This window comes from Strigops habroptila, chromosome 1 (assembly GCF_004027225.2).
Source record: "Strigops habroptila isolate Jane chromosome 1, bStrHab1.2.pri, whole genome shotgun sequence".
NCBI lineage: Eukaryota > Metazoa > Chordata > Aves > Psittaciformes > Psittacidae > Strigops > Strigops habroptila.
The window spans coordinates 32,374,112-32,395,658 of NC_044277.2; the positions used below are offsets into that span (position 1 = coordinate 32,374,112).

At 39.3% G+C, this 21,547-nt stretch overlaps 2 protein-coding genes across 8 annotated transcripts in view; both read left to right on the forward strand.

Moving 5' to 3' along the window:
• Window positions 1–7,628, forward strand: part of UBE2W (ubiquitin conjugating enzyme E2 W) — a 62,298-nt gene extending 54,670 nt beyond the window's left edge. The window contains exon 6 of the mRNA XM_030499715.1: window positions 7,424–7,628. Coding sequence (XP_030355575.1) covers window positions 7,424–7,446 — 23 coding nt within the window. The 3' untranslated portion in view covers window positions 7,447–7,628. The remainder of the gene's footprint in view (window positions 1–7,423) is intronic.
• The window catches only part of STAU2 (staufen double-stranded RNA binding protein 2), a 170,634-nt gene that overhangs the window by 12,757 nt on the left and 136,330 nt on the right, over window positions 1–21,547 (forward strand). For 3 of the 7 annotated variants that reach the window (XM_030499585.1, XM_030499606.1, XM_030499631.1), the window contains exons 2-5: window positions 7,424–7,631; window positions 8,730–8,860; window positions 12,888–13,047; window positions 14,264–14,399. In XM_030499585.1, the coding sequence (XP_030355445.1) occupies window positions 7,433–7,631; window positions 8,730–8,860; window positions 12,888–13,047; window positions 14,264–14,399 (626 nt within the window). In that variant the 5' untranslated portion in view covers window positions 7,424–7,432. Of the gene's footprint in view, window positions 1–7,423; window positions 7,632–8,714; window positions 8,861–12,887; window positions 13,048–14,263; window positions 14,400–21,547 lie in introns of those variants that run through there. The other 4 variants (XM_030499570.1, XM_030499595.1, XM_030499616.1 and 1 more) reach the window with 2 other exon arrangements.

Below are 21,547 nucleotides of genomic sequence, written 5' to 3' on the forward strand. Positions count from 1 at the left end.
AAAGGAAAGTTGAGCTGACTCCTGTTTGAAGAAGTGGCTGAAAGGTATTATGAATGCAGATTTTTAATCTGTTCAATTTCCTACTTGATTTTTATTTTCTTTTTCAAGAATGCCTTCATGCGTCTCAGAAGGCTTCTTACAGATCCTATGTAGGAGTTTGCAAAGGATAGTTCTTCCATGGATGATAATATCCTGACAAAAACAACTTTTGTGTGTTCTGAAACTACGATGCTCTGACCTGGCATTCACTACAGCCGCCTGGCCCTGCCTTGCCTTCCCAGGGGCTTATCTGCAACGCTCCTCTGCTCCAGTCCAAGAGCAGAGGAAGCTGCCTGTAAGGAAGTATTTAGTTAGTCCTCAGGGGCTGGGCTTAGAACTGAGCAGGTAGGGGAACTTTTCTCTAAAACTTGCAGCTCCTTGGGTTTTGAGTATTAGTCCCTAACATTCTGTGTCGATTCACTTTCCCTTTTGTGTGCACTTTTGTCTTTGGTTGCAAATTAATTTATCAAAATAAGCAAAATCAAAGTTAGTGATTTCCCTCTCCCCCCTTCCTCCTCCCCCCTTCAGGAAAGTAAAATGCTTTTAAGACCTAAGTTTACTTGCTGTCATGGATTACCTAGTTTTTAATTAGCCAGTAGCTATGTCCAGTTTTCACTGAAATTAAGATTCTCTAATGTAATGCACTGTAAAAATAAAATAGATTAAAATACAGGCCACAGGTTTCTGAGGATGAAATCATTAGGGATAAGATCATGGGTTTTGTGTGGAACAGCGTGAGGAGCTGAACTTCGGTGTATGTGGTTTGACAGCAAAGCTAAGCTGATTAGCAGGAGCTGAAAGGGCTAATTCCTTGCGCTCACTCCAGGTCAGGAGTTTATGGCCATCCCTGAACAGACACAGGCTCTCCTCTGATCTTCCTCCTCACCTGCTGGTGAGCTGGTTCAGTGAGGTAAATGGACAGGAAGTATTCGCTTTTCGCTGTAGAGGAGAGAGGACATGGGCTGCAAGCCATTAGATCAGTTTGGCTGTTGGCAAACCACCCCTAGTAAAGCAAAAAGCAACAAATTGATGGAGGAATAAATGGGGTGGGACAAACAGTAGGTACCAACAGTAATGTAGAATATAAATATCTAAATAGAGAAAAAAAAAAAAATCTTTAAAGACATATATAGAGCCTCTGTGATTTCATGCATGCTTTGTCAATTTTGCCTATTTAAAATGTATGAAATAAGATAAATTATTTTAGTAATTCTAGATAACCATCTGCTGACTGTTGCTTTAAGTAGTGCTTTTGCTAAACTGCTACTGTGTGGCTATCTTGTTACTTGATTTTATAGAATAGAAAAGATTGAATTAATGGCTGTTCTGAAGGTAATGCAAAAGCTATGTGTTTTCTGTCATCCCTAAATAAGCTGCTAGATATAACACAGTAAAAAGAAATTACATAAAGCTTAGGACTTCTGTAGTGCTCTTTTTATTAATGTACATATGTGTATAAATATTTACTGTAAATGTGAGAAGTGGCACACGAGAAATAAACTTTACCTTTTGGCAGTTTTGTATGCTTTTGTGTAACTGAGCGAGTAAAGTAATATCAAGAGAGCAGGAGAAGAATGGGGAATTTAATGGAATATTAACGCTAAAATTAAAAGCAAACGGTCCTTAGTTAGGAAGCTGTTAACTATTAGGGTTCTGTGACTTGGGACTTTTACAGAAGAATTGCATTAAAAACTGCTAACCAAAGCAGGGGTTGGTCTGGAAAAAACCCCTTGAGTTGCTGCCTGCTTAGACACTGCCTCCAGTCTATTGTAATGCTTGCTGTTCCTGTGCCTTTCCATATTTTCATTAATGATGTGGATGAAATGGTACACTTATTAAATTTGTAAATGTTATAAGGCGGGCTTACAGGAGGCTGCAAACATTTTTGAGCTAGGGTTCAATGTGATCATGAAAAATTGGAATTATCTTTTTGCTTTTTTTTTGCAAGGGAATTCAAGGAAGACAAGAACAAACCCTCATTAGCTGCAGAACAGATTCACAAGCAGAGCACAGCTAGAACTTGCTGGGTCACAGTTCTGCAGAAAAGGGCCTGGGGTCATTAATGTGACTGTTGTGAAAAATAGGCACCAATTCAAATGTATAAGCGGCGGTATTGGATATGTGAGATACAAGCTCAGCAGCGGCTGGCCCTCAGTTGTTAACCTTTGGAAAGCACTTCACAAGTATGTACCATGTGTCGTGTGCAACATACTTGTACACAAATTAGAACTGCTACGTTGGGTTGTATGACAGAGCAGTGTGAAAGTGTGGTAACACCCTACTGCATATGTGCATTTTCACTTTCTGTGCAGATGAAGTCCAGTCTTCCGTTTCAGCTGTTCAGGTCATTAGTTTCTCCGACTGTTGGTTTTGCATACAGCAACTTGTGTTTCAAGTCAAGTATTGCTTTTTCAATTTTTCCACGTTGTGAAAGTGTTTAACTTGAAAAATAATTGTTCATGTTTTCCACCTTCTGTGCTGTCTTATCCACTTACCTGTCTTTATTTATTCAATTTGTGTGACATATTGTAAGAATGATTTCACCTGAGCATTTAAGTCGTATCTAAAGGTATAAATTGATTCATGTTCCAGAAATTACAAGAAATTATAATCATCAGAAAAAAATACAAGTAATTTTTTATGGTGTGCAGTGCTTTTTAGCATGGCACAAGTATATTCACAGATAAAAATATTCTGCATCTGTGAATATAACTAAATTAATGCTTGTATTGGATTTGCATGGCAAGGTTTTGGTAGGGGTGCTACTGGAGGGAGTTCTATGAGAAGATGCCAGAAGCTTCCTCCATGTCCAATGGAGCCAATGCCAGCAGCTTCGAGACAGACCCACTCCTGGCCAAGGCCGAGTCCATCAGTGACAATGGTAGTGCCTCTGGGATAACATATTTAAGAAGAGGGAAAAAGTTACTGTGCAAAGCTATTGCAGCTGGAGGGAGGAGTGAGAATATGAGAGGAACAGCTCTGCAGACACCACGGTCGCTGAAGAAGGAGAGGAGCAGGTGCTCCAGGCACTGGAGCAGAGGTTCCCCTGCAGCCCGTGGTGCAGCCCATGGTGAGGCAGGCTGTGCCCTGCAGCCCATGGAGGTCCATGGTGGAGCACATCTCCACCTGCAGCCCATGGAGGACCCCACACTGGAGCAGGGGGATGCCTGAAGGAGGCTGTGACCCTGTGGGAAGCCTGCACTGGAGCAGGCTCCTGGCAGGAGCTGTGGCCCCATGGAGAGAGGAGCCCACATGGAGCAGGTTGCTGCAGGATTTGTGACCCTACAGGGGACCCAGGCTGGAGCAGCCTGTTCCTGAAGAATGCACCTCATGGAAGGGACCCACACTGGAGCAGGGGAAGAGAGTGAGGAGTCCTCCCCTGAGGAGGAAGGAGCGGCAGAGACAACGTGTGATGACCTGACCACAACCCCCATTCCCCATCTCTCTGCACAGCTGGGAGGGAGGAGGTGGAGAAATTGGGAGTGAAATTGAGCCCAGGAAGAAGGGAGGGATGGGGGGAAGGTGTTTTTAAGATTTGGTTTTATTTCTCATTATCCTGCTGTGAGTTGATTAGTAATAATTTAAGATAATTTCCCAAACTCAAATCTTTTTTTTTGCCTCTGACAGTAATTGGTGAGTGATCTCTCCCTGTCCTTATCTTGAGCTTTTAGTTATATTTTCTCTCTCCCCTGTCCAGCTGAGGAGGGGAGTGATAGAGCAGCTTTGGTGGGCACCTGGTGTCCAGCCAGGGTCAAATCACCACAATGCTGTGTTTCCTAACTTACAAGAAAAATGAATGGAATGTTTGACAGCAATATTTTCACTTTAAAATGTGAGGTGGTTTTGTTTTGTTCTTTTAATGTGACTTTGTTTTGGTTTGGGTATTTTTAGTGTGAGAGGAAAATTGGCAGTTTATATATAGTTTAACAAGAAAGTTAATACCAACTGTTTAATGGAACCTGTGTAGCTGCCTATGTACAAAGTGCTTTCAAAGCGGAAGGGAAGTAAAAGGCAAATATACTATATTTACATCCCTTTAAATGCCTGCATAGCATTTCTAATGCAGCTGTGCAGGTTAGAGTAAGAGAGGAAAAAGCACTGCAGCGTTTCAGAAGGCACCATAAGGTCTAGAATATAACTTTACAAAAATGTCAGCACTGCAACGCACAGACTTTGACTGAGTAACACGTATGTGATTAGGACTGTAAGAAATACCATTGCTGTGGTGTGTCAGCGTAGCAGCTGGTGGCTCAATAAAGACACAAAGCTGGCAGTCACAGCTGCACAGTCCCACTTTCCCATTGAGATCCAAGTGTCTGTAAGCACTACCTCGCATAGAGGGGAACTCTTCTGGGAGACACATGGGTGGAGTGGTTCCCTAGACATGAGTTGGGTTAGCCACCTGAAGTGAGGTGTGGGGGCTTTTGTAATCGTGTTCGTAATACCTAAACAGACTCCTCCTTTTGCATATGCCAGATTTTTAAAAAACATCCACGTAGAAGATTTAAAAACATTTTGATTATATAACTGCATTTCCTCTCTGACCAGCTTAGTGAAATCTCTCTCCCCCAGGTCCTACATTTTGTTGTGTGGTAACGAACTGGTCTGTGCTCCTGGCTGGAAGGCCCCAAAATGTTTTTGCTTCACTGTTTTTAGAATAGTATAACACTGGTACGTACGTAAGAAATGTAAAGGAAAGAGCATATAGGTTTTGTCCTCTTTTTGTCATGACATCAAAGATTATTTGCTTGGTAGTGTGAGAATGACATGACAGCAGTATTATCAACTGTAATACTCTTTATTGTCTCTGCTAGTAGATTTTTTTAGAACTGATTGCAAATTTGTTATCTCCATATCTCATGTACTTTAGAGTTAGTCCCTACAATTACATTTACCTCCTGGGCACCTTTGTGTATACAGATGAATTTATAAAATAGTTATAGTTTTCTCATGGTGGTTCTGCAGCTTGAGATATATAAGAAAACCCCAGCACCTAATATGTTATGATTTTATTCTGATTTCACAATTTAATTTCCTATGCACTTTACTGTAGGACAAAGACTGTATTTTTTTCTCCTAAACTTTATCTTACTCATTTTCACAGTTCCCTCATGCTATTATCAAATTGGGTTTTTTTTATCCTTGATAGCAAAGGATCGATCCTACAATTTCTGCCTTTAGAACAGCAATACCATAGAAGACATTATTTGTTTATTAGTAAGTTCTTCTTACTTGAAAAAAAGAGTAAACTTTCAAAGTACTGGAAGCTGAAAGGATAATTCACAACTGGTAGGGCTCAAGAATAAGTCTTCAGTATATCTCATATAGTACTATGTGAGTACTGTGTGAGTAATGACTTTCTTATACTCATGTTTATAAAGCTAAAATGCCCCAAATAGTGTAAGGAGTTTCTTAAACTTTAATTATTGTGATGATATTTCATACTATGTTGGTTTCATTTTGAATATCTTTAATAAATATGGCCTGATTCTGCCATCATTGATGTTTACAATTCAGAACCTTTTTTAATTCATTCTGATCTATACTAGTATATTTAAAATCAGAATTGAACATGTAATATACCAAAGAATTCTATAGTTATGCATTCTCAGTCTTTAAGTTAGATCCTTCTAATAGCACTGCTCCATTGTATGATGTGCTTTTAAGTGACAGTAGGACTTTTACAGTCTAAGTGTAGTCCATATTTTTGAACACATGAATATATCTCAGCTGACTGCATATGTATTTTTTAATTTTTTGTCACTATTAGCATTTTACTTAAGATATTCATGAGAAGGGCAAGTGGTTGCATCTTAACTTCATTTTTAATTTTTTTATGCCTTTCCAGAGATTCAAATCAGCCTGTCTTTCCTCAGTAATAAAACTGGCATTCCAGTCTGAACTTCTTTTCCAAAGCATGGAGTCAGCAGTAATAGGATTTACTATTTTCATTATAATAGTGCAGCTGTTGCACTTTATGGTGTATCGAGTGATTTGGGATCTTAATCCAACAATAGTGTCCCTCTGAGTAGAGATACTTGGGTATTTTTTAACAGATTTTGGGGGGGTCAAAAATACTGATGTAATCAGAATTTTTTTATATCATTCTACTAATTTCAGTAAGATCTTAGCTAGATGGGATTGGATGGGATTTTTGCTTAGGAAGAGAGAATTCCTCAACAGAAGTAGCAAAGAGCTTAGTGGTAAGGGTGCTGCCCGTGATGGAGGAGAGCTGGGCTCCTGTCCTCCTCTGCTTTTGCCAGAGGGAGCAGAGCTGCTGCTGGGAAAGTTCCAGGTCCCCAGGCTGCTTGTTGGCTGTTACAGGGTTTGTCTCTTTATCCACTCTGTACAGATCATATCATGTGCATGAACCCTAAAAAATGTCTGTGTCCATGTTACTGCATAAAATGTATCATCCCGTTTGCTGCTGATGCCAAAAGGAGAAGTTCAAGACTTTTCCCTGGAGGACTGAGAATGACTGCCTCCTCTCTTCTTTGTGTGGATTGCCTCGGGTGCCTCCTGGCCTCTGAACTGCTCCCATGTGGTTTTTGCTAGAGTTTTTTGTCAGTAGCCAAAGTTTTGCCAAGGAGCATACTTTCAGTGAATAGTATGAAGGCGCCGTGCCCTGACCCTGGTTTGTTTACGAGTGTAGTCTTAGCCAGAGAACAGGTATTGGTAATGAAGAAACTCATTTGGGTAGATGGAGAGAGATAATTAGTACCAGGCATGTTCCTGGTAAATGCTTTAGGCACTGGGTTAAAGGCTGGTTTAGGAAATCCTGGTACCTGTGCTAGTAGTTTATACAAGGATTGAAGTGCTCCACCTGTTGACTGGATAAGCAGTTATTTTTCAGAGCATGCTGCTTTGGTATTTTGTTTGGTGTTTGTTTGTTTTCTCTCCGTATTTTTTTTCTCTTTTGTAGTTTGGTACCAGGCAGAAAAACCCAGGGATTTTTCTTTTGGCCTTATTTGGTATTTTGTGTGCACTTCACTGGAAAAACTATGGCAAAAGATGGCTATGGCAGTTTGTTGTAATGACATCCTTTCTTGAAGAAATTGGCAGGTGCTAATCTCATCAGCTAAATAATTACATGGAATTTTATTCTATAATAATAGTTCTTCCTCCTGTATTTCAGGCAGGGTCAGTCCGTAGCTGAGCAACAGAACATTCAGGGTGTGTGGGTTCTGCTTTGGTGATGTTCTTTGGCTGTGAGCTCTGTTTCTCGGTCCTTCAGGTTGGAAGTAATGTTTGCAGAGGCATTTACTTCTGTGGATAGTTTTGTGGCTCAGATCCAGGAGCAAAAAAGAAGTGTTGCTAATATAACTACCATTATTTGACAGTCAAAATGCAAAGTGCCCTGCTTATAATAATTTGTTTATTGCAGTGGTAGGCAATGGCACAAGTTAAGATGCAGACTCCAGCAAACCTGTCCGGACCCACCATGTCCCCTATGGTGCTACCCCTGCCAGTTGCCACTACAAATACACTGGGTCTGCCGTCCTCAATGAATGGATCCATTTCAGATTCGGCTGCCAGCTGTAGCAGTCCTACTGCCGGCCTTGTGGATCCTGCACCTTCCAGCAGCTCACCAGGTAAGTTGGTTCAGGTATATTTTCTTTGGTGTTCAAATGAATTTTTTTGATGACTTGTTAATTTAAAAAATAAATAAATAAATTAGGTCTTAAAGAGGATTAAAATAAAGAAAAAAAAAATCCCATAGAAAAATATTTTGGCTAAATAGACTGTTTACTAAGTTAAGTTTCTTTAACTGAGCTCAGACTTACTGTGAAGTGTTGACCAATGACATAAAAGAACATGTCTATTTTGTCAAATTCTGAGCGTATCTTTTATACAGAAGTTTTAGTGGTACAGGAAGGTCTCCAAGTGTATTTCTCTTCCCTAGAACAGAATGTCTTCAGACTGCTTGGCAGTATTCGGTGTTTCCTTTGTAGCCTAATAAATGCTGTAGTTCCTATGCTGAACTGAGTATAAAATGCAGAAATGTTATCCTAAAAAAATAAGCAAGAGATGACAGTGTGGGTTAGGGATAAATACAAATGAGTTGAAAAAGCAATAGGAAGTTAAAAAATAGTAAGGTAGTATGCATGAAGTAAGTCGTCTAAGTAAAGCAGAACAAAATCCTTAAAGGGGGAGAAAAGGTGTTTTTTGGGAGTGCTCTGAGAGTGACTTCATTATTGTGGGAAAAGTCTAAAACACCAGGAAGAAACAGGGAGAAGCGGGTGGGGACCACACGGTTTCATCTGCTATATTTATCTTGCAACTCTTACTCTATCCACTTCTGCTTCAAAGTGTCAAGAAACCATACTGAAAGAGTAGTCAGTTCCTGGAACCAGTGTACTCCTGACAGTAAACTTTGGTGACGTAGAAAATGTAGCATATGTATATGTCCTCCTATGCTGTCATGCTTTATAGAGACATTTTGGAAAGAAATAGTTGTATTTTTAGCATTTTCTTTTTAATTGCATGTAATCAAAATGGCTATTGTAAAATACATATTCTCATATGATTAGTATGTAAATAGTATTTAAACATTGTAGTTGGCATACGTGCAAAATTATTTTTTAGCCAAAGTATTTTCTTTTCTAAGCATGCTGTTGCTTTTGCAAAGCTTTGCGAAGTTGTGAAGGATACATTTCTCCACAAAAACTTTACAGACTCTTTATTTACAGCTCCTCTCCAAGATAACATGGCAAACCCCAAAGAGAAAACTCCAATGTGTCTGGTAAATGAGTTAGCCCGTTTCAATAGAATTCAACCCCAGTATAAGCTTCTGAATGAAAGAGGGCCTGCTCATGCCAAGGTAAGGTCACAGTTCCAGGTGATGAGCCATACCTTAAATGCTGAACAGATAACGTCATGGTGTGGACAATTGCGCTTGTCAAACACAGCCATACTTCTAGTCTGAGGGATTTCTTACTGTTATTTATTTACTTTCTTTTTTTTGTTTTATGCTTTCGGAAAGTATGTCTGTATTTCTGTTGAAGCCCTGTAAATCATTTTAAACCTGACTTTCACTTCCACCTTTGAGTTTATATTTGTTGGTCTCTATAAAAGACCTTGTGAAGGTCTTTCCAGGGTAGCACCACCCTTTCTTAATCATTGTGGAGCATTTGCTTTTTAAGCTGCCTGAATCTTTCTCCCCAGTCAGTGTGCCTCCGATAACTACCTCAGGGTTTGTTTCATGGTAGTGCAGATGACGGCAAAGCTAGTTTTGTGTCACTTCTTTTGAGTGCTTGTTGATATGATTCTGTGTCCATAAAGTTGATTGCATTGATGCTGTATCATTGGATCTTGCATTATAGGGCACAGACTTTATTACTATTCTTTCCTTTAAATTCTATCAACTTTAACATTTCCGGTGATAGCAAGACTGGTAACATGATTATAGCATTAAAGTTTCTAGTCAACTGACAGTTAATTCTGGGCAGTTTCTCGTATCAGTTTGGATATCCATCTTCATTTCAGAAGTACAAATTAGGATGCTTTCGGGTGATGTGGAATACAGAGGGATATTCTCATGGTAATAATTTTCAGGCATAATTTTGAATTTCCTCCCTAGTTAAGAGCAATCTGGGGGAGCAGAAAAAAGCCTGAAAAACTCAGGGAGAGAGAGAGACTATGGCGTAATTAATAGCTGCTTGGAACTCAATATTTCTAGAGTGGCAGAGCTGTGTAAGGCAGTGGGGTCACACTGCAGATTTCAGTCACAACAGTTTCAGCTAGGTGCGTGCTGCCTCTCTGCCATTGCCCCTGGTTTCTCAGTTGCATGTTATATTGTCAGCTAGCGCAGAGTTGATGCGAATCACTGACCTCGTTTGACTGGTGTTCATGCATCCTTTATACTGGTAGAAATGTCAGCAGGTGCAGGGCTGATGAGAATCAGAAAGCTTTTAGGATTCCTCATTGCGAATGGAAATTAAAGTGCTCTTCACTTTCCTGGAGGCATTTGGTGCCACAGGATACACTGGTTGGTTGGGTTTAGGTTGTGGCATGTTAAATCTGTTGTGCTTTTCACCGTTGTGTTGTATATTTATTTTTTTTACCTTTTTTCCATTACTGTGAAATAAGAAGTACTTTCATTGTACCAAGAGGTGTAGTTTTGGCTGTTCGTATTCCTTCAGCATAAAGAGATTTGAGTTACATTACATTCATGCTATACTTTACATTTTAGCAGGGTAGGAAATAAAAAAACCCCAAACGTATGCTCTGTAGGCTCAGAACAATAGTAAGTCTGATTTTGACCTGTGCAGCAAATGCAAAAAACACAGGAGGGAAGGGGATGGAAGAACAAGGGTGATACTAATAAGATTATGCGGACTTGTGTACCTTTGACCTATGAAAAGCAGAGACGTAGAAATTGTTATGCCTGTGTTAGCAATTTAGTATAATGTCTTGCTAGTAATATGATGATATACCTGATAGAATATGTGAAACAGAGCTGGGTTTGTCCTAGAAAGCGTGATCCGAAGGATGTAATGCTGCTGCGGCTGTTTGCCATTGAAAGAGCATCTCATATTACTTTCCTCCTACACATACTCTGTTCTTCTTCAGTAGCGGTTTTCGTAATTATCAGAGGCATGCTCTATAAGACAGCTGTCTGCATTGTGACCACAAATGCTAGTATTTTTTTGTATCCTTTTTTCTAGTTGTCTCTAGAAAGTAAGTTCTGACACTTGGGGTGAAATGGGAAACTAGAAACAGTGGAGATAGAAGTGGTGCTTCCTGACAGTGCAGTTAAGGTTTCTAGGAGTGTGCCCTCCAGGTGGATTCTTCATCATGAGAAAAATCAGGAAGTGTTTGTTAGCATAAATGAGAGAAAGCGTGGTGGCCTTTCATTTCCACTCTCTAGCCATCAGGTAAATTAGGTGGGAAGGAATACAAACTTCCTCAGAAAATTGATGGGAAATATTTAATTCATAGCAGAATTGTCAGCTCTGGTCTTGCAGAACTTGAGTACTTCATTGGCTGCTCCAGATTTTGGTCTTAGGCAGTTTTATTCCTTTAATTAAATTCCCACCCACTGGTGTGTGTGGGGGTTTTTTGTAGGAGTTTGTCAGATGGGCTAAGTTGAGAAGGTTAGAGCTCTGGCTATAGAAGTCTACTGAGCAAATCCTTTACTGTGTTGATTTCCTGCTTACTGCTCTAAGCATTAAGAGGAGAGTTATAGGTAGATAATGTTTTATTAGTTTTATTAGCCATTATTAATCATATTTTTATTTAAATTCAATGTTATTCTCCTCCTATGAAAATACTAGAATGATACTTTCTTGCAAAATAAAGAATATATAAGCTCCAGATCGAGAAATCAGATTTCAATTCTTTTAGTAATAAGGATGTATGTTTATAGATGATTTATATAATTACAGGTATTTAGCTCTAATACCCAGCTTAGCTTTCAGGTGGGAGATAGCATTTGACAGAGGGCAAAATTAAGATAGTCTTTCTCTCTTCCTCCTTGTCTGTGGGGACATGTCATGACTGCTGTGGAAAAAAAGACATGGCAATAGGAACTGTGATATGGGGACTGGCACTGTGCTTCTGAAAGTTACAGTAGGCCAAAGCTCAAGCCTGTAATTAATACACAAGTATGTATTTATAGCATTCAGTTCACATGCACGATGTGCATGTGTATAGGGCTGAGTTGGGAGGTAGATCCATACTTGTGTTCAAATGCTTGTTTGCAAGTACATGCTAAATGAAAATATATTTAAAGGCAAATTTAAATGTTGCCCATCTCTAGATACTTGGTCCTGGATCCAGCAAGTTTAAATAATTAAAAAAATTACAGAACAAACAACTATTGAAATGAAAATTTTACTTTATATACTGCTCACATGAACATGTAGATTTCTTTATGTTGCCTCAAGTAAGTTAGCGTGTTCTCTGAGGTACGTATATCTTAGTTTACCATGTGTATCTGTCTATTAAATCCTGCTTTATATGTATGGAGTTGATATGGTAAAGACATTGAGTTCTTACCCTTTCTTCTCTTATTTTTGTATGCTCAAATTTGAACAGAACATGTATGTATCACACAGAAGATAGAGTCTATCATCTAATGCCTTAAGTATGCATTGAGTTTTATCTTTATGATTTGCACAGCATAGATCCTGCTTGAAAGAATCCTTTATTCCAGATTTGAAATACGGTTTTTTGATCAGTTAGTCCATTTCTGAACTCTGAAGTTTTACAGTTCCTTTCTTCGCTGTAGAGTCCACGTTAAAGAACACTGCAATTTCATTCAGAAAGATAATACTTCTTTCTTACTTCATATTTTTGAACATGTTTGAGTTGTGACTCCGGCCTAACAATACAAATTATTTTCAGAAATCAGGTTGGTGAGAAATTATTTCACTGGGTACAGGTATTTGCGCCACAGTCTCTGCTTCCTTGAAGAGGAGCAGTCATTTGTATCCATTCAGAATTATTGCAAAATTACTTTTATTAGCAGCATTGTTTGCATTTTTTCTACTAGTAGAGTGACTAAATACATTCAAGTGTGTGTAGAATTATGGCCTTAACTGACCTGTATATAGTCTTCCAAGAGTAGATCATCAGTTTTCAGTTATTATTACTTGGTTTAAATATTATTCTGTTCTTTCATAGTTGACATTAACATCATGCTATTTTACTCTGTCATTTGAAAGGCTTAATGTTGCCCTCTGCTAAGGACTTACTGATCTCTCCAAGAATTAGATGAGTTTTCTGGAAATTGAACATAATGAAAAGAGAGCACAGTTTCTCTTCAGCCCTGAAAGCTTTTATACAGATTGGTCTAGTCCATAGTGATAATCTTGCCAGTGTTTACCTGTTCTTTGTCTTTGAAGATGTTCACAGTGCAGCTGACTCTCGGAGAACAGACATGGGAAGCTGAAGGAAGCAGTATTAAAAAGGCCCAACATGCTGCTGCTAGCAAAGCATTGAATGAAACTACCCTTCCCAAACCAACACCTAGACCACCCAGAAATAATGTTAACAATAATCCAGGTATGTAATTTTCCTCTCTGTGTTAAATATTGTTGAAGTGTTAGAATATTATACTACCAGTAAATAAATTTAACAAGATAGAATTGAGTTGGAGGATGAGTATCAACATAGCTGTCTTACAGGTATGATAGTGTAACAAAGAACTTCTAGGGAATTTGCACAGGAGAATTTTTAATGTACATAACTAAAATAGTTGAACTGTACATGAATATATTATTTAGATTAGGGTTGGACATGTACAAAGTGATTGTAGATGATCAACAGGCAGGACAAAACAGTGTAAAGTGATAGAACTTTTAAGTGAGTTCTCTTAAATCCTACTTCTTTTGTTATCAGCTTTTCCCTTTAAGAATATGCTCAAAGCCAAAAAAATCTAGAAGCTTGTGTAATACTCTGCAATGTCAAGAATCAGACCCAGGATTCCTTTTTATAGAGGTCTGAACTTTCTGAAGTCACAGTGATTGTGAAGGAGACAGGGCAAAACCATCGTCCTGGGCCTGAAGAAGCCATATATTGATCTCTAAAGGAGCAAGAGAGTGCTATCACACCACTTCCAAACAACCCGTAATGGCTAATGCTCAGCATAATACTCCCAAGCTATTTTTGTATTCTGTGACCGGTAGATGGCTGTAGTGACACTGATCTCCAGTATTGTTTTTCAGTTTGTTAGATCATTCCCGTTAGCTCATTAGCTTTAGTTATAGTCTTAAATTTTCAAGTCTTGCAAATAAAACGTTTTCTAACTTGTAAGATTACCAAATGACTGCAGTAATGCCTATCGCTGCTTATTTGTTTCAATGCCTCATTGCTCTCTTTGTGGTTTTATTTAATGGTATTCAGTGGGAAAAGACATTATTGTTTTATCTTTATAGTTTAAGGAAGTGTCATATTATAAGCACTTTGGAAAGATGAATAACCAGCTTGATTATAGCACTGACTTTCTCATTCATATGTGAAGATTAATCTACTGAAACTGCATAGACAATGCACTGAGATAAATGTTTAAATGTTCTTTTCTATTGCTTGCGATTAAGTTTACGTCTATATTCCAATCTTTTAGAGAAGCTGAAATGTCATGGTAGTTGCTTCTTTTTTAATTTAAGAGCAGAAAAATATCATGCAGCTCTCTCTTTGCTGCTCATCTCCGTTCTGCTTGTGCCTTTTGCAATATTTGTGGTTTAAGTGCCTTACATGTATTCTTTGGGGTTTTTTTCAGGCAGTATAACTCCAACAGTGGAGCTGAATGGTCTAGCTATGAAAAGAGGAGAGCCTGCCATCTACAGGCCTTTAGATCCAAAGCCAATTCCCAATTATAGAGCAAATTACAATTTCCGGGGCATGTACAATCAGAGGTTTGTACTTTTTCTATTATTTATTCTTTTTATTCATTGCTTATAAATCTGTTCTAAATCTTTGTGAAGTTCCTCAGTTATTTCAGAGTAAAATGAAACTAAGATTTTTATGAAGAAGAGTCTCTGCAGTGTTATTTTGAAACACGCATAATCTCTTCTAAAAGAAGAGAGGTGCCCTAAGCATGTCACAAGGAATAAAGACATGTAAAACAACTGTTTCTGTTTTTTAGTGTGCATACTGGAGTTACAATCTACAGCTGTGGCAGTGAGGTGGCAGAGCATTAACTTCAGAGAGAGGTTTTGCTTTTCTTTGCTGTAGTGATGTGTGATTAGAATCTGTATCATTAAAAATGAAGCACTCTTTTCTTAGAAATTGGATATAAAACTAGAGGGCTGCATTTTGAAAATTAGCTTGAAACCATTCTCAGGTTTCCATTTTTTAACCTGCCTGGTCAACTATCTCAGTTCCTTAATCCTCAATGTTTAGTGAGGAAAAAGCCTTTATTTCACAGTTTAGAAATCTATATTCAGAGCCCTCCCTTGATGCTGTCATTACTGTAGTAAGTTTGAGTAATTGTTGAGAAGATGGTATTTAAAATGATGTTTTTAAACTATCAAATTCTTAAAGATTAAAAAATTTGAAACTTTAAGTGGGTGGAGCAGTTTCTTAATTGGCCATTCAACTATTTCATTCTTCCATGTGTTCTAAATTTTTGAAGCATCTTTATCAGTAGTTATACTGTTTAGTACAGATAGAAAATAGGTGGGGTGGGGCAGAAGGCCAGAATCTGTACTTGCCTGCTTCATTGTGCTTGTTTGAGTACAGTTGCCCATGCAGGGTGGCTAAAAATACTGTAGCTAGTAAATTGATAAATAACTATAAGTAGTAAAAAAGTAGATATGCATGTCTACCTGCATAAACACATACATAAACCCCTGTGCGTATACCAGCTCACACATGAATACCACAATAAAGAGGAAACAGAACAACAATGCCATGTAGTACTGTTTTGGCGTTTTGGGACTACTCCTGTGCTGGAAATAATTGTTCATTGCCTTGTTTTTCATTTGGAGGTGCTGGTCAGCTATGATCCCAGTAAGAAAGACACTTAGACTCTGTAAGGCATCATTTCATATGCTATTTATTAGAGCTGCCAATATAAGAACAGCAAAGATAATATTCCACCCTTTCAGATGCTGGGGGCCCTGAGCAGTGTAGCATCAAACAGGACTGAGACCCATGTGTAGTGTGCCATGCAGACCTTGGCTGCAGCAGAGATTCTCCCCTTCTTGGTCATTCACACTCTTACAGGATTTTCTTACAAGGAGACAACTCTGTCATTTCTATAGTCAAACCAGGAGTGGTGTTCACTTGAGAACTTGTTGCTGTACTGTTAGATAAAGTCAAGGCCAGGCAGGTGGTACCGAGGAGGAGCTGCCCACAGGCCCGTCTCTTGCAGCAAGTCTGTCCTGTGGCTGAGGGATTTGTGCAGACACAGCCTCATCGTACACGCCATGCTGGGCATGGATCCTGCAGCACAGCACAGCCCACGCGGGGTCAGGCTGGCTGCAGTGTAGGGCTCTGGGTCCTGCTCCTCTGCCAGTCTGGATTGCTGTGAGCTCCTACCCAACTCTATGGAAGGGAGGTTTGGAGACAGAGTCTGAGTCTGTTGTAATAGCAATCTAAGTCCCAAATATGAAGTACTGTATTATGTTCTAGTAGTATGATATGTTACATTTGTTTACTGCCATATTGTACTTAGCATTTGTTTGCTGATTTTTAGCAGTTGGGTAGCAGAATAGAAGTGTTGTTGGAGTGCCCAAGTAAATGCAGACCATATGGACTGTTTAAAAAACAAGATCTGAAAAATAATGTAGGTAATGTGCTGTAATCAGTATTTTTCATTTTCATCAGTTTCTGATTGTAGATTGTCTGTTACTAAAGCAGATACAAAATACAGTAAGCTGGAAGCTGTGTTTGTCTTTTACACTGTGACTAAATTCTCTTTTCTGATTTCTGTTTAAAAATGTGCAAGATACAGATTAAGATTACAAGATTGTAATCTTGTAATTAGATTGTTAGGGAACTTTGATTTTGGGAAAATGAGTGGCTTGAGGAAAAAATAAAGTACTAAGTTCATCCCAGAGCATATCTTTAGACCACTTAAGTCTAGTGTTTCAAGTGGCACAAGAGATCCTTTTCAGAAACTTACGGAAATGGGATCTAAGAGCTGCTATTTGTATGCAAAGTTGAGGGCTAGCTTCCATATCAGGCTAAAATTATTTATGTTGAGGTAGCAATGATTCCTACTTCCTTTTTTCCCAGCCTTTGCATCCCTGCGAGTTTCCTGGATCCAGCATTGGGAGTTGAGTTGCTTGGAAATGAATAAACTGGGGTAGGAGAGAGGAAGGGAGAAGTTATGCCTAGACTTACAACTGTACTTGAAACATCTCCTTACCTGCTCACACAAGAGCTTGTGCCCTCAACAGAGTGGGAACAAGAACATGTGTTTGGAAGTTAAGGGCAGCTCAGGTTGATTTAAGCATGTGGAGAACCATGCTCTCACATGCAGTAGAACATACTTATATGGGCAGTGTGTGACACAGATTATGTTGAAGGGTTTACATGCGAGGTGCAAAGATCTGTTTGCAAGGTCCACAGCTGATGGCATAAATTGATACTGAAGGTGAAAGTTACTTTAATGGAAAAAGGAAAGCAAACAGTAAGAAGAAAAAAGGGAAGGGGGAAGTTTTCCCAGTGGCCAGTTTGGAAGGGAAGTGGTGGGGTCTCCCAGATGAGCATCCTCTTCTGAGTATCCTTTCCCATACAGCAAGTGTTCCCCATAACACTTCCTCGTAGGAATTCTGTGTTTTTCATCAGGACCTGCTCAAGCTCCCTGTTGCTTGTTCCTGCTTATGCACTGGTAGTGCTGCATCAGAGCATGTGTTGAACACTGGCTGCTTATTGAGCTTTGTGCATGTATGTTACTGGACTTTGTAATGTATACTAAAAGCTGCTGCCAAGGGGTAGGAAAAGGGCAGAGAAGAGAAGGCCTATGGCACAGTATAGATGCAACACTGTTAATGTATTGGTATTTGCAAGTGAAGGGCCTTGAGAATAAAAGCAAGGGGAAAATACAGCTGGAGAAACTCTGAAAAGCACTGGCCAGGCAGCTTAGGTGAAGGGTTGCAGAGCTGCAAGTGGAAGACAGGCTACAGAATTGCAAATGCAAAACAGCGCGGCAGAGGGTAAGGCATTTAAGACAGCATGTAGTACCAGGGGAAGGTATTAGCTTTGTAAATCTCTTCCTGTGCTGTGTTAGGAAGTGGAGGGCAAGTCTGCTCTCCCCTTAGGGGTAGTTAAATAGATAAAACACAGTCGAGCTTAGGAGTGAGTGAGGTATGGATGTGTTAACCTGGCTCTTCACTCAAGCTAGTGAATGCTATACTTGCTAGATTGTTAACAGCATTGGGTCATTGCTATTACACTGCATCTTGACCCTGGTAAAGTCTGTGTGATGCTGCACTGAATCATGCAAAGTTATCAGCTTAGGTCTCTGACAGGTTGGATATCTGTATACTGCAATTCATTTCATGATACAGATAAGAACATCAGACTTTATTCATCTCACTCTGATGAGACAGCTTGGGAGTCCTCTCTGGATTGTCTTTATTCAAGTAAAATCCATGCAAATTTGGTACTATGAAGCTTGATGACCTCTGATAAGGCAGAGCTTTTAAAAAAGCTGTCAGCCCTGAATCCCGCTATGTTAGACAGCTTTTTACTTAACAAAGGTTTCTATATTGCTAACAGAGATGATAATAAAGGAAAAAAACCTCTGTTTTGGCACTCAAAATTTACCAGTATTATACTGGTTTATACCAATTTAAAGGCTCACAAGTTGGAGTTTTGAGCAATTTTGCAACAAAGATGCATGAGGACCTTTCAGTTCAAACAATATATATTACAGAAAAGCTAAAAATGGTTAACATTGCATTTTGCATGGCTTCTTTTATCTAAGAGCTTTACAAACCAACTGTGGGAAAGGAGGTGCTGATGCTTTCAGGGTCTGTTTACTAACTGATCAGGTTTCATGTTTGTTGGCACAGCATTTGGCACAGTTCAGTAGAACTGGCACTCTACTCAGAAGAGGCCAAGCCTGGAAACAGCAGCTCAAGTTTGAGAAATATTGGCAGAGCTGAGGATGAAACGTGCATATTACTCATATTTGTAGCCAGTGCTAGAACCCATATTCCCTCGCATCCCTGAGTATGCAGTTGGCTTGTTCATGATTGTTAAAATTACAGCAATTAAACAATAAAATAAGATGTTGATTCTGACTACAGACTCATCCAACTTGCCTTGTCACCATTGAATGCTTGTTTTATTTTAAGCTATCTTTTCTTCGATTAGAATTGAAGAGAGTCATTCCTGAAGTTAAATTGTCCTACAGTATTTTCAATTATAGAATGTCTGTAAGTGACAAAACAGAAATTATATCTTGCAGATTTTCCCACAGTGAGTGTTTTAAGCCAAGGCATAAACCCACTAGAAACTGAACAGCAGCTTTTGATGTTTTAGTATGGAAAGTAGTGTTAAAGAGATCACAGAACTCAACCCTTTGTTTCTGGGAGAATTCAGAAGCTATTTGCTTATGATATAAAATTCCTCAAAACGTGTCTCACTGCAATCTTGAAAGCTTGAAAAACCTTTACTAAAAAAAAAAAAAAAAAGGCTTTCAAAATTAAAACCACTTGTGAAGTATAGGAACAAAGAAAATACAAAACAATGACAAGCTAAAGAATGGACATGAAGTAATTAAAGCAGTTTCTTGCTTGGTTTTGAGGAATTTGGATGGCGTGATGGTTCTATAAGCATGTCACGCAAAGTGGTGGGGTCCCTGAGACAAACTACAGCTTCTGTGCACTTTGGCAGGTTTTGCTACATTAAGCCTTTCATGTTAATTTTGTATATGGTTGCTTTTTCCTGCATGTATATTGTATACTGCAGACCAAAAAGACTATCACCTTAGTGCATGGGCAAGAGTGCACAGATCATTCCTCCTTTTCTTTTTGTTCACAGCCCTGTCATTCTCAGTGCATATTTCTTTGATGTTAGCTTATTTACAGTACTGTTTGCAAGGCCAAACTTGGAGAAATAGAGAACAGCACATCCTTGCCTCTGCTGGAGCCAGCCAAGCTGCCTGGCCAAGAAGCACAGGAACACCCTTCATGGACGTGTAGTTCCCACCTACTAGGCAGGAAGCTCCCCTCCTGGGTACTGCGTTGGTGCATGGGACTGTTTGCTTAGGCTTAGGTGCTCCTATGATTCTATGAAATTATGTATATCAGCCCTGTGGACCAGTGACCTGAATACTGACTCACCACTTTAAAAATGAGGTATAGTAAAAGGAAGTTTAAGGACTGGTCTTTGGCCAACTACATCTGCAACTGCTATCTTCATAGTGGATCAATATGTTGCCCAGACTAGTGATCAAAAAGAGAACAGACTGTGTGATTATGGTATAAATTACTGAACTTGTCACATCATATTAATAAAAGATTGTGCGGTGAAAGAACAGAATAAAATGAAAAGTTTGTTTCTCCTATGAATGCGAAGTTAAAGATTAAATATGTGTATCAAAGGGAACAAATTTGAGGCTAGTGTTACTTGACATGAGTGCTTAGCAATGCAATCTAAATCCTCACCCAACTTCATTTGTTTCACAGAAATTATGTAGTCCCGTGGGGAAGAAAGGAAAATCTAGCCAGAAGAACAGCTGTTAGAAGCCAAATTTTGAAGTGAGTGGGTTGCACTGAAGGAGACAATGTAAAATCTGTTGAGACTGTCTCCAGAAATACACCTACAATTATACAACCCAGTTATCTAATTTACAGAAAGAGAATGAAGTCTGAAATTTTTCTGGTCTTTAGAAGTCCTTCTGCACTGCCTGAGCACCCTGTTTACCGTCTAGCAGGAGACTTCTCTCTGCATGGAGATCCTCATCCATTTGAGGCACAAATAGTCCAATACATAATGTAAAGTGTTGTTGGATGTGGAAGACTTTGATCTAGTATTGACTAGATCAGCCAGTAGCCTGGAAAAGGTAAAGTCCAGATTATTCTATGAGGTCTTTTCATGACTCTAGGCACATGATTAGCCTATTGTCTGTTGCAGAATTCCAGTTATTTGGGGCTTTCTGCTGAGGCTTCCTGCAGCAGAGGAGGATTTTATGTGCAGCTGTGTACAAAGCACATTTTTTTTCCCCGAGTATATGTACTGTGGCAGATGTAAGGACATTAAGTTGCCTAAACATAGGCTTCTAGCGCCCCTTGAGACATTGTAGGGTGTTTGAGACATCAACGTGGGAACAGTGAATTTGGCAGAAGACCTAGAGGAGACCTTTGCTAGAGTGGCAGCTGAAGGCCAGGCAAGATACCCTAGGGCATTTCAAATGGCCCCATGTAGCTAAGTTTAGACAATTGAAAGAATCCCTAAAAGTAGGGTCCAGCTATCACACCATTTCATATAATCCACCAGAACTCCAACTATTCATGGGAAACTTGTGCTTTTCATGGATCAGTCCTGTGTCACATCAAGCGGATGTCTTAGGTACATGACTGCATCTCAGCTGGTACTGCGTGCTTGTCTTTGGCCAGCTAGATGCTGTTCTTCACAGTGCTGTTGAGATTTGGAGCAAAGCTCAGGTGCCTCTCAAATAGTTTCTGCCTGGTCACAAGAAGCCCAGTTTCCCATTCTAACCAGTAGAAGGTCCAGTCAGAGCAGTCGCTGGTCTAGAATGCTCTTTGTCATGCCATAAACTGGGATGTCTACCTTTCATATGGATCTCTCCAGAGCTTCACTATAATAGCAACTTAGCTTCTACACATTAACTAAGTACCTTCAGGCATCTGATCTTGAGCTGAATCCTACTCGAGAAATAATCCTAAGAATGTTGATTTGTATTAATTTTATGAATGCTATAGTGGGCGTCATTTGACTATTGCAGTGGAAGGACTGGAAAAAGATAATAATCTCTTCCCAGGGAGGGGGGAGAAAAAAAGCGTCAGAAGAGCAAACTCTTTAGCGGCATATCTGGGTAATAATAGTACTAAGGAGAGGCAGGCATGCAGCTACTGAAATGCTT